The sequence below is a fragment of the Staurois parvus genome, unplaced genomic scaffold (assembly GCF_062004578.1).
Source record: "Staurois parvus isolate SC_StPar_1 unplaced genomic scaffold, SC_StPar_1.0 ptg000044l, whole genome shotgun sequence".
NCBI lineage: Eukaryota > Metazoa > Chordata > Amphibia > Anura > Ranidae > Staurois > Staurois parvus.
Window position 1 is genome coordinate 1129445 of NW_028317840.1, and position 13972 is coordinate 1143416.

General features: G+C 39.5%; 1 protein-coding gene across 3 annotated transcripts in view; it reads left to right on the forward strand.

Moving 5' to 3' along the window:
• Positions 1–13972, forward strand: part of USO1 (USO1 vesicle transport factor) — a 104322-nt gene that overhangs the window by 73296 nt on the left and 17054 nt on the right. For all 3 annotated transcript variants that reach the window (XM_089663714.1, XM_089663716.1, XM_089663715.1), the window contains 5 exons: positions 3747–3865; positions 6021–6202; positions 6489–6610; positions 9880–10018; positions 11244–11407. In XM_089663714.1, coding sequence (XP_089519840.1) covers positions 3747–3865; positions 6021–6202; positions 6489–6610; positions 9880–10018; positions 11244–11407 — 726 coding nt within the window. The remainder of the gene's footprint in view (positions 1–3746; positions 3866–6020; positions 6203–6488; positions 6611–9879; positions 10019–11243; positions 11408–13972) is intronic.

The window sequence follows — 13972 nt, forward strand, 5'->3', positions numbered from 1 at the left end:
TAAAGTGATTGTAAACCCATATTTTTTTAAAATAACAAACATGGCATATTTGCCTACACTGTGTAAAGCCAGTGCACAGACCTGATCCTCCTTTTTTCTGGTCCCCCGCTTTCACTCCAGGCTCCTCCTCCCTGCTGATTGCCCACAAAAGCAAGCCGCTTGCAATGGGAGCAGTCGTGTGGGCGCACTCCTGAGCCATGCTATCTTTATCCATTGATGCACCAAGCATGGTTTGGCCCCACCTCCCTTTCCTCCTCATTGGTTATGATTAGCATCAGCAGGAGCCAATGGCTACCGCTGCTGTCTCTGAGCCTATGAAGAGACAGAGAGATCTGCTGCTCTTGTGCACAGCACTGGATCGAGATTGGGCTCAGGTAAATATAAGGGGGTGCTGGGGAAGGAGGAGGGGGGCTGCACCCAGAAGGTTTTTTACCCTAATGGAGAGAATGCAATAGGGTAAAATTTTCAGCCTTTAACTCAATTAGTCCAGTATAAATAGTGTGGGTGTATATTTTTTTAATTAAGATTATCCATTTCATTACAATCACAGTTCCTCCCTAAAACAGATTCTGATAGGGGATGATGCAGTGTTAATTTTTATATCAAATTTAGATTAAGTTTTAGTCCGTCTTTTGACTAAAATGCCATAATTTAGTCATCTGAATTGTCTTATTTTTAGTCATATTCTTTTCAACTAAAATCTCCAGTACGTTTGTCGATTACAATTTTGTACATTTTAGTCGACTAAAATCAAATGGGTTTAGGTGAATTGTATTGTGTTATTTAAGCATTTCCAAAACTCATCATATACTCCTGGATCAAAAATCTAAAAACATATTTTTTATGCTATTAAGGTTTTTGTACATGCACTACAGACACAGATTTAGTCGTCGTGATATATAACATCTTTATGCATAAAACCAAGTTTTGCTACAAGAATATTGCTTTTTTTGACCGAAGTGCAACTTTAAAATATGTTTAATAAAAAATGTAAACTCTATTTAATAGAACTCTATTGCCTGTAATGTCATTGCATATATTAAATGAACTTTTAACAGTTCAAGTAACTGAACACAAAAAATTTCAGCAGCACCAAGGACAGACAGCATATCTAATCCAATACTCGAGGGTAATGCTTATTTCTATTATAAGAATCAGTTTACTGTTCACAGTAAAAACAGTTCAAAGCGGAAGTTCACATGGGTAAATATCCCTCCCTCACATTTCCGTTCCAATTTCATTAGTTGCTGAAAACTGGAATTGATTTTCGTTATAGTTTTCTTCAATTGACGAAAATTTTAATTGATTTTTGATTAGTTTTCGTCACTAACTAAAAACTGTGTCGAAAATATTTTTGTCCACAAAATTAATACAGGTATGTTGTTTGACTGCTGTACCAGGATCTCCACTCAGTCTGTGTAAAATAAATGTAAATTTTACTAGGGACATGAAAATGGACCTTCAGCAATATGGAGGCTGCTGAACTCCTGAAAACTTTAGTTCTTGGGTATTTACATTGACCCTCTTGACTTCAGTAGTTTCTAAGTCGAACAAATGGAACAAGTATGCATATTAAGAAATTCAGACATCCGAAGTCCTGGTTGTTAACATCTGATTGAAAAAAATATCTGTCTCAAAAATGTAAGTGGGTTACTCCTGTTGTGTTGTAATCCTGTCTGTTGGTAATCTCTTTAGTGGTGGGCTCCCATGATTTTACCAATATAGAACATCCAAGAAAAAATGATAATGAGATCTTCAATTAGCAAAAGTCTTTTTTTACTTCAAATACTCTATATTGCCAAAAGTATTGGGACACTCCTCCAAATCATTGGATTCAGGTGTTCCAATCACCTCCATGGCCACAGGTGTATAAAATCAAGCACCTTGGCATGCAGACTGCTTCTACGAACATTTGTGAAAGAATGTGTCGCTCTCAGGAACTCAATGAATTCAAGCTTTGTACTGTGATAGGTTGCCACCTATGCAATAAGTCCATCCATGAAATTTTTCTTCCTCAAAATAATTAAACCAATAGTGCCGCACTTTAATGCAAGACTAGATAGCAAAAAACTTAAAACCACCTTGTGATAATGTCTCCTCATCTTAAGTTATATATAAACAAACATACAACATATAGTAATTAAATTATAACAGTGTTGTTAACCCCTGTGAAATCTCAAGAAAAAGAAACCATGCTGCCTTATCCTTTTTAAATTAAAGATTTATTGCTGAACGATGATATGATTCATATCCCCCCTGAGGAAGTCACGTGACCCGGTGACGCAACGTGTAGGGGAGGGGTTCTGACGTCACGACGTTGTCTCGGACAGAACGGCGAGTATAGCAGACACAGCAGGCTATGCTTTCACTCTTACAGCATATTGTAATTTGCACTAATGTGAGTGTAACATCGTTCAACAATAAATCTTTAATTTAAAAAGGATAAGGCACCATGGTTTCTTTTTTCTCTTATGGTATCCAACTGTGACACACTGGAGAGAGGTTACTAAAGGAAGGAGGAGACCCCTGGAGGGGAAAAGGGAGATATCCATCCATCCATCCATCCATTCCTTTACACAGAGACCAATTGATTGGAGAGACCCCAGGTGGAATAATATCTAACTGCAGCTATCCATATAATAGTTTGGAGAAATCATATGCAGGAGAATTATGGTTACACTTGTCCTCTGAGGACAAAAAGCGAGTTTTGCCTATAATATTAGGCGAAACTTAAGGTGAGCGCATAATAAGATCACACTGCACCTGGATTTTGGAGTGGAATATTTTGAATTGAAAGAGGACCCTGTGTTTATAAATATATTTTGGTTCACTGATAATAGTTATTGAGATTTCACAGGGGTTAACAACATTGTTATAATTTGATTACTATATGTTATATGTTTGTTTATGTATATATAACTTAAGATTTGGAGACATTATCACAAGGTGGTTTTAAGTTTTTTGCTATCTAGTCTTGCATTGGAGCGCGGCACTATTGGTTTAATTATTTTGAGTCACAAAACACTATTTAATGAGTTGGTGTGAGTGCCAGCGATCCACATGAGTTTTTATTTATGTTATTAACTGATTATCTCAGTCACTATTCACCATAGTAGCTCACAAGTATATATATATATATATAATTACATTAAATTTTTCTTGCTACAAAATATTCCGCAGTCAACTGTTAGTGGTATTATAACAAAGTTTTATGTTTTGGTAAATACCTGAAAAAAACACAAAAATTGTGCCTGTGTCCAAATATATAATGACAATTGCATGCTCCTAACTTTGTGGGAACAGTTTGTGGATGGCCCCTTCCTGTTCCAACATGACAGCACACCAGTGCACAAAGCAAGGTCCATAAAGACAGGGATGAGCAAGATTGAGGTACTCGACTGGCCTGCACAGAGTCCTGACCTCAACCCGATGGAACACCTTTGGGATGATATAGAGCAGTGACTGTGAGCCAGGCCTTCTCGTCCGACATCGGTGCTTGACCTCACAAATGCACATCTGGAAGAATGGTCAAACATTCCCATAGACACACTCCTAAACCTTGTGGACAGCCTTCCTAGAAGAGTTGAAGCTGTTATAGCCGCAAAGTGTGGGCCAACTCAATATTGAACCCTACCGATGCAGACTCAGATGCATATTTTACATGTATATACAAACGGATGTTAGTCACTCTTTGTCATACCTGTAATACTTCTTGTTTAGCTCTGTTTCCTTAGTGAAACTTTCAGCTCACAGCGCAAATATCAGAGAATCTTGGAGAAGAGGAGCAGCTTGTTCAAGGTTTGTGTGCTTTGCTGCTGGGGATATGCATTTACTACAATGACAGCTCACTTGAAAACAATACCAAGTAAGTTTGTGTTTCCTACTCTTTTGTTCAAACAGTGCAAAACTATTAGTGTCATTTACAAGCAAACCTTAGCAAATTTGTCAAATTTTTTCATACGTTTGCTTTAACCACTTGAAGCCTTTTCTGACACTTTTTGTAACAATCAGTATTTTTTGCTAGAAATTTACTTAGATCCCCAAACACTATATGTGGTTTTTTTTTGTTTTTTTTTTAGCGGAGACCCTAGAAAATAAAATGGTTGTCATTGCAAAAAAAAACAAAAAAAAAACAGAAAAACACTTTAATGAATTTTAATGCAAAAAATATATATAACCCATTTTTTTTGGTAAAATATAAAAGACAATGTAACGGCGAGTAAATAGAAATCTAACATGTCATGCTTTAAATTTGCGCATGCTTGTGCAATGTGGACAAACTACGACACTTAAAAATCTCCATAAGCGATGCTGTAAAAATCTTTACAAGTTTTGAGTTACAAAGGAGATCTAGAGCTAGAATTATTGCTCTCACTATAACGTTCGCGGCGATACCTCACGTGTTGTGCGAACACCGTTTACATATGCTTTTCACCTCCGTGCTGAAGCACGGGGGGAGGGGGTGCTTTATTTTTATTTATTTTTTTTCTTAGTATTTATTTTAGTTACCTTTTCTTTAAAATTTATTTTTACACTGTCCTTTTTTTTTTTTTTGGATCACATTTAGGTATCACTTGTGTGTACTTTAACTTCTTCGCGACGACATTATGCACATATGTATCCTCTCGGCGGGTGGGACTTGACACTGAGGGGCCACATATATGTATCAAAATGTAAACAAAGCTGATCCAAGAGCGCGTGCCCTGCTCACTCCCAGCACAGTTACCAGCGCCTAACAGAAAGCAAGTAGCGATTGGGAGCTTTCTGATCATGTGATCGTTGTGAGAGCCAATCGCGGCGGTCACATGATCATAAACCCCGCCCTATGTTCCGGCATCAGAAACTCCTTAAAGGGCCAGAAGGCGCTGGCGTTAAGGGGTTCATTTAAATGTCCCTTGTGATACCAGTATAAGCACGACAGGTCCTCTTTATGGAGACATCTGTGTTTTTACAAGATCTCTCCTCTACCTTTGAAAGCATAAGATCAAAAATAATTCATATCATTCTTTCCAAAAGAAAAAAAATGGTTCTGTTTACATTTTCTCCAAGGAAAAGCGATGAGCATTTTGTCACTTCCGGTCTCCTAGACCATAGAGATTATTGGGGACATTCCAGATAATACCACTCATGCTGCTTGTAAAAGTGATTCAGCAGTTAACCAGCTCTTCGGATCGCTTTTACAGGTTAGGGAATCTCCGACTGAAAATTTTAATGCCGGGATTATGGCTGACAGCTGCAGCAATGGCTCTGTTGTAACCGCTTGACCACAATAACGTATATGGACGTGATTATGTTAAGTGGTTTAAAAAAAAAAAGGCCCCCCCCTCTTTTCCTAACTTTTGCGTGAATATCTGCCCCACCTGACAGCACTCAGGCCTTGCAATTGGCTGCTTAGACGCCCAAAGCTGTATTGTGATAGGCAGGGGACATAGTCAGGAGTATGGGCTTTTTTTACGTGGAGCAAGTACAACCAGCGTTTGCCAGCTATCCAGTGAACCTCCTACTTTTCCCTGAAGGGCAAAGTATAGTTTCACTGTAAAGCCAAGTCTGCCTAAAAACATCAGGCTAAATTACTAGTTTTTGTTTGTTGTTGTTATCCATGGTACTTCAGTAGAAAAAACTTCAAGCTATATCCTAAGTGCTGTAATCCATAGTAAGCAATAGAAAGTCATGGTTTTGATGATGTGACTTCTGTAGCAGCACTACACCACAACGATTACAAAAGGGAGTGTCCTGTTTCATGAGAAGGATTCAGTACACATTTTTTCCCTTCAGTGTAGCTAAATGACTGGTGGTGTGGTCTGTTACTCCTTCTGCATTATGAAGTACCAAAGCTTGAAAGGTCCTTGCTACCAGACACTTTTAGGTAACAACTTGGCCCTGTTTTATTTTTTTTTTTACCTTCTAATGTCAAAACATAAATAATGATTTGAGTTATGTGGACTAAGCATGTAAATAAAAATGACCTGTACCATGTATTATCCTCTTTGTTTCAGTGACTTGCATTTGCTTCTTTTTAGAGAAAAGTTAAAACAATTGATAGAGAAGAGAATCGGGAAAGAAATCTTTATAGAGAAACTAAGCTTTATCAATAAGCATGAATATTATTCAAAAGCTGCTCAAAAACCTCAGCCTATTTTCTCCAGTCCTGATCACATGATGTTTGATCATGAGTTCACGAAATTAGTCAAAGACCTAGAGGGTAAGACCCCCCTTAATTATGAATATATTCATTCCACACTGCCTTTATCTGTTGTGTTGGATATACTGTATATACAGAAACGGCAAAAATAATACATGAATTTAAATTGATGTCATCTGGGCTGTATCAGTTTTTAGTGCAATATGTGCTGTTTTTATTTTATTTTGGTCTATGTTGTGTGTCCTCTAGATGTATACAGTATGTTGCCCTTCTGTAAGTGTTTTTTTTTTCTGGGGGAGATTATTGTATTTTCTAAAATGTCATATATTTTTATATTTTCCTGTAGCTGTCATCATAAAAGCGATCTACAAATCTAGTGAAGAGGATAAGAAAGAGGAAGAGGTTAAAAAATCTCTGGAACAGCATGATAACATTGTATCGCACTACAAAAATGTAATCCGGGAACAGGTAAAAAGAAAATAAATTAAAAATAATGGCATTATTAGCATTATCACAGTGTATATGTTGTTAATGAAGAGAGATATATTACACATTCAACACATTGAAACAGTCCTACTGATGGGCCAGTCACTCCCACCCTCTTTAGTCAAAAAAGACATGACTGAGTGTGGCAAGGGTTTCAGCATAAGTATTAAGGCTTCATGCAAACTAGCTTAAAAAACTTTCCTTGCAGCAGCATTTAGGTTTTTTTTTTCTGCCTCTAGAAGCATTATTTTCTTGTCCCGCCTTCACCCCTGCCCCATGTGAGTGAGTATAGGGTACATAGTACCCCTACACATTCACAGAAAAAAAAGGATTGGTGTAATTAGACAGCCAGTTTTAACAAGTCGTTTATTAAAACATTTTTAAAATTTTCCTCCAGTGTAGATCCATCATCAAGCACAATGAACGGCACTCCACCAACCTGCTTAAAAGAGAAAAAAAAAGCTCTGTACTTGACACTGGCTCCCGCTGACTAACCGCTCCACTTCGTACCTGCCTCTAAATAAACTAAGGGTGCAGGCAAGGGCATATTTACCACAAGACAAACAAGGCATTTGCCTAGGGTGGCATTTTTTTATGCTGCATATGTTCCCAGAAGAAGGAACATGCAGCATGGGGACCAGGTGGGATCTGAGAGGGGATGCTTGATGGTGTATGCAGAGCCTGGCTTTCATTCCCAGGGCTCTCTCGGGTGGGGATAGGGCAGGATTGTTGTTGGTCAGTGTCAGGCTATCTCGGTGGGGGGGTCTGGTGTTGGTCAGTGTCAGGCTCCCTCTGCCGGGGAGGGGGGACGTCCGATTTCTGTGTTGCCTAGGGCAGCACAAAACCTAAATACGCCACTGGGTGCAGGGTCACCTTTTGGGGGCATGTTGAGGGTACGTGGCCTGGTATGGTTAAGGAGAGGATAAGCTCCCCCACCTTTCCTGGCCTACCGAGCTGTATGCTCTGATAAGGGTCTGGTATGGATTTGGGGAGAGAGACAAAGAGCGGTTTTGTTTTTTTTTGTTTTTTCAGATCTAAGGGCCTGATATAATTTTAGACATGCAGGCCAAACGGTTTTCTTTATATGGGAATCCCGCTGACAGCTCATGAGTCATCGGTTGTTAAGGACGCAGGTGGCTGCCTGCTCCTTAACAACCTGCAATTCACTGCTAAACACCGGCACAAAAACTGTTTTTTCGTAATTTTTTTAAAGCTCCTAGTGTTCATGGAGCCTAAGCATAGTAACACCGTAATAAAAAAAAAAAAATTGTAGCACATTAGTCGTATCAAAATAATACTGCTTAAATATTGCAGTCATCTAAAGTTTCTGTATATTGGAAAACAGATAATTGTCGCAACAATAATTAAGGCCAATGAACATTTTGGCATTAGGCTGATATATCCAGTGCTTCAGAGACCTGTTCTATATATTTTCTAGCTTTCCAATGCTGCATCTTACATATTGTTCATTACAAACTTTGCAATCCCTGCCAGGCAGCATCACAGCCTTATACCTGTGACTTCTACTGTGGTAGCACAGCTTGGAGAGGCATATTGGTCAAAACAGTCCTCCAGCTGGCCAAGTAAGGAGCAGCATATTAAGAATATTTCCTGTCAACACATGCACTACAGCACACCTGATTGGCTTCTAGATCTGGCCCCTTCTGATATGAGATCAGTACAGTGGATTTCAGAAACCTGATATGTACACAATACATTTAATGTTTTTATGATTGTATAACTTTTTTTTTTCTTTTTTTTTTATACAATATCTGAAGTTCATCTTGAGATGAGAAAAAGGAGAGAAGCGCCTCTAAGTGCAATAAGTCTTTTAATTCAAGTCTAAATGTAGAAACACTCACATGTGTGAAGTAATCATAAGCATAAAAACCGTGGTTAACAATAGTTAACGGTGGGGTGGTAACCCGGGTGAAGAGCCGTCATCTCTCTGCGATGTGGGGAGGTCAGCTCTCGGCTGGAACAGCGTGGTGGCTGGAGGGGGAACAGTGGTGAGGCCAGCCTTCATGCACGTCCTCCCTCAAAGCCGGATGGAACGCACGCTGGAACGTAGCGGCGGCGTGGCCGTGATGACGTCAGATCCCAGGGTGCACTGCGACGCGTTTCGGAGCATGCACTGGCCGTGGAAGGCGGAAGTGCACTCCTTTTTCAAGCTTGAAAAAGGAGTGCACTTCCGCCTTCCACGGCCAGTGCATGCTCCGAAACGCGTCGCAGTGCACCCTGGGATCTGACGTCATCACGGCCACGCCGCCGCTACGTTCCAGCGTGCGTTCCATCCGGCTTTGAGGGAGGACGTGCATGAAGGCTGGCCTCACCACTGTTCCCCCTCCAGCCACCACGCTGTTCCAGCCGAGAGCTGACCTCCCCACATCGCAGAGAGATGACGGCTCTTCACCCGGGTTACCACCCCACCGTTAACTATTGTTAACCACGGTTTTTATGCTTATGATTACTTCACACATGTGAGTGTTTCTACATTTAGACTTGAATTAAAAGACTTATTGCACTTAGAGGCGCTTCTCTCCTTTTTCTCATCTACAGAAGTTGCTACAGCTTATTTGGAAGCCTTGCCCTCAGTGCCACACGGAATCCTACGCTCTTCATACAGTAGCCACTAATACCACCATCACCCATACTACCATTTCCCAGGACTTTGCAGTGTTTGCGCTGTTACAACCCTTCCTCATTTTTTCTGAAGTTCATCTTGAACCTGGGAGTTTGCTGTTTCCATTAAAGTGATTGTAAAGCCTCTTCTTTTTTTCTCAGAATAATGAACATGTTATACTTCCCTGCTCTGTGTAATGGTTTTGCACAGAGCGACCCTGAACTTCCACTTCTGGGGCCCCCACCAACGATCTTGGCTCCTCCTCTTTTCTGAGTGCCCCCATAGCATGCTGCTTGCTATGGTATCACTTGTGCAGGCTTGATCCTGAGCCAGGCTCTTTGCATCTATAGACACACAGCCTGCCCCCTCCTCTCAGGATTTGACTGACAGCAGCAGGAGCCAATGTGTGCCACTGCTGCCGAGTCTCCTGTGAGAAATGAGAGGGGAGAAGGGCTGCTGCAGACTGGCACAGCTCTGGATAAAAATCGGGCTCTTTTAAGTGTTTAAGTGGGTACTGGTGGGGGAGCAACCTTTTTCCTGTATAACCATTTTAATTTGCAGACCTTAACCACAGCAATCTCTCTAATGGTTGATAGGTAACAATTTCTTGTTAACATACAATTTGCAGGACATTCAGCTAGAGGAATTGAAGCAGTCTGTTTCTTCTTTACAAGCTAAAAATGAACAGTTCCAAACTACAGTCTCACAGCAGCTTGCCCAAATTCAGCAACACAAGGATCAGTACAATCTTCTCAAGGTACAACTAGGTATGAGAGCATTTTATCTCTTCTATTATTTGTTCCAGATCTGTTGGTACCTGTAGGTACAAGTAAACAAACAGACGCTACTACCACTTTAAAGGATAAGTTCCAAAAAGAAAAATCCCTCTCAAACATGGTACTTTTAAGGCGCAAACTGTGCATGCGTTATAAAATGATAAAACAAGCTTTATTGTACAAAATTACAATAATCACAAAACATGGAGTAAGCAATATATTATTGACTAGCGTGTGTTATGTTACTTATTGCAACAGTATATTTATGAATGTATGTTTTACTTCAGTTTGTTATATCCTATAAACAGGCACCTCACCTCTGAAAAGAGTTTTTTTTTTTTTTTTTGTCTCGAAACACATCGGTTCCTTTCCTATTCATCAATGCAACTCTGCCTCTGCTGAGTGGGCAATCCATGCAAACTAAGATTGATGTAGAAAAATATATGACCACTTACTCCATGTTTTATGATTTTTATGTCATTGTGTACATGCCTGTTTTATCATTTTAAAAGGCATGCACAGTTTGTGCCTTAAAAGTCCCATCTTTAGGAGTGTTTGTTCTGGTTGTTCACCTTTTGTAACAAGTTACATGTTACACCCGTACTCAGGGTGTAATATGTTACTGTTACAACAGCCCCCCAATCCCCCATTGACAGCAGGCGGGGATCCCCTCCCCGCACTCACTGTCACACTTGCAGGACTCTGCTTACGCAGCCATGTCATTCATTCACAGAATTCTGTGAAGGGAGAGCAACGACTATTATTAGCCATTGCGTCTGACCGCTTGTAGTTCTCGGTGAACTACCAGGACACTGATGAGCGCTCTAGGTAGTTCATTCATGCTTCCTCTCATTCCTTAACTTCTTGCCCATACAAGGTACAGGCAGACGGCTACATTGACAGTCTGCAGGAGCCTGAGATAGCACCAGTGATCTGCTGAATGTGGATGCAATGCTTTACAGGCTCCTAGTAAAAAGAAAAATAATAATAAATACACTTTTTTTTTTTTTAAGCTGAAAAAAAAATGTGCATTTATTTACTTTTTTATTTACAAAGGTGAATTTGTCCTTTTCAAGTTGAGCTCCAGCTAAAGCATTTTTTTTATAAAGAGTGAAGGACCTTTTCACTAACTTTCAGCTTTATGGACATTTTTGCATTTGTTACACAACATGTTCTATAGTAGAGTAAGTGACTTAATTTGCTTGTTTATACATAGGAAAAGATAACCAGCATCATAATGCCCACAATAGCAGTGCACAGGTAAATGGTTTCCAACCTGAAGAGGTTAGTCGATTAAAAGAGGAAATTGAAGAATTGAAGAAACAACAGGACTTACTGAAAGGAGAGCTCTCAGAGAAAAATACCCTCATACAGAATCTGGTAAGATTAATGCATTGATTTATGTACTTATTGTTGAGTGTAGTTTTGCCTGTCACTGTTAACACATTTCACAATGTCATCCAAATAGAGCTGTTTATCTGTGTATGAATAAGCAACAAAGGGCTGATACTAACATTTCAACAATGATTTGTGGAAAGGTTTCTTCGCTGATGTGTTTGATGATCACAACAAGCAATAAATAATGTTTTAAAACTGCCACTGGTCAAAATTACAAGGGTGTGTTTTTTGCCTAAACCTTGAATGTAAAATAATCTTGCAAGACAACATCAAAAAACAAAGTTGTACTTTTCCTCAAAAATATATAAAAATTAATCTGACATCACACATAATGACAAATATATTGCCAAATCGACAGTTGCACTGTAAATATTGGTCTGACCATCAAGAGTAAAAAAATCTGTAGTCTGTAAGTTAGTAAAAATACATTAATGCCTTTCCTTGAAAAGAAAAAAAAATACAAAAAACCCCAAAAAATATCTGATTCAACAACAAAGACTGACACACAAGACATACATCTCAGATTCTTCAGTTTATTCCTAAATACAAATCATGTGGCTCACATACTACACACAGTACTAATCACAGAAATGGAAACGTAACGGAGTTGCATAGTATAGACGTAGACTCTGAGTTACAGTCAAACGTTTACTTAAAACTTTAGCTCGACCTGTCATTCATAAAAGGAAGTCAGGTAGTCCAAAATGGTTTTAGAATCTTGTTGTCCTTTACCACATATTTAGGGTTAAATTGCCTTGTGACAAGTTATATTTATGCACCTATAGAATGCTGAAAATTATAAAAGTCTAAATCTCGGGTATTTTTGTAATTGTCTCTGTGATATTAAAGAGGCCAGTGCTACGAATGGGAAAGACATCCATGGGTTCCATAGTTGTTCAGATTTTGGGGGGCAATTCCTGTGCTCAAAAAGTAGCTCTTCTGTGGTTAGGGTGATGTTGACCTGTTTTCTCCATTCCCTCTACTGTTGGTGGATTGAGGATATCTTTTTCTGGCCGACCATTTTAAGTGTCAAAAATAATAATCTGATGATTGGAGCATAGATATCTGAGAGCATAAATTCCTAATTTAACATATCTAACAGATATATACCTGGGTCTAATGGTATTATAACCTAATAAATGGAGGTTTTTGAGGCCTTTTTAAAGTGATACTAAACACTCACTGTTTTATTTTATTTTCATTATCCCTTCTATTTCTGTATGTAGATGATGGCACTGTAATTATTTTAATGAAAAAAAAATGTAAGTGCCTTTTTTTCTAATCAATATACAGCTGTCACATGACCCAACTCTTTCCCAGCCTGTTTGTAGGGAAACCGTGGCAGGAGGAGCTTCTAGTCCTTTTTTGAACATTGATTGGCAACAGAGTTCAAAAAATAAATAAATAAACGGTTTTAAATTGTCATACAAATATATATTTAAAATCAAATCTTTATTATTTTTAGCAATAACATGGTGCCAGTGGATTTCTGCCAGTCACAGGCTGTGTCACGCCCTCCAGTCTGTCTTAGAATAACAGGGAGGTGAAGCCTCCAACAATTAGGATGCAATATCCCACCCCATTGTGTTTAGCTGGTTAATGGGTATGGAGGAAGGAGGGAGAGGGCTGCTATTTACCACTGTGTATACACCCATATGTGTGACTCTATAGTCACATGGGCTGCTCAGATGTGATAGGGAGAAAATGCTTAGGATAGAAATACTCTACAAACTGAGCATTTGCAGTAGCTGCCAACACTGCTCTGCAAAATCCCCAACTGCAGTGGGGGCATGGACAGGAGGGTGAGATAAAGAACAGCAGGATCAACCGGGTATTTTTTGCAGAATACAGAAAATGAATCCCTTAGTGACTGAATGAGCATTAACAGTATGCAATACAGCATTTATTAAGGGTTTTAACCACTTCAGTACTGGGCACTTTCACCCCCTTTTTGTCCAGGCCAATTTCAGCTTTCACTGCTGTGGCATTGAATGACAACTGTGCAGTCATGCAGCATTGTAGCCAAATGTATGAAAAAAGCATTAACATTTCAAGTAGAGCTTTCTTTTGGTGACATTTGATCACCATTGGGTTTTTTCTGTTTTTTTAAACACAAAAGAAAAAAGACCAAAACGTTTTGAAAAACGTTTTCTTCATTTTTGTTATAAAATTTTGCAGTAATTTTTGTTCACTGATCGGTGCTGATGAAGGTGCACTGATAGGCTGCACTGATGGCCACTGATGAAGAGGCACTGATAAGGCTGCACTGATAATCGGGGCCCTCGTGATCAATGCCCTGATTATCAGTGTAAACATCCCCTGTCACAGGAAAGCCAGTTGTCAGCTTTCCTTGTCTCAGCGCTGTCGCAGTGCTCAAGAAAGGGAATGGTAAAGAGCCGTCATATGACTCTTTATCCTGATCGGCGATACGCTGTGTCCGAGTGATGCGCACCAAGAATAGGAGGAAGTCATATGGTGTCCTTCCATAACTAGAGCAGTCCCGCCCGGTCGTCATTGTACAATAGGCCGGGCGGGAACCAGTTAATG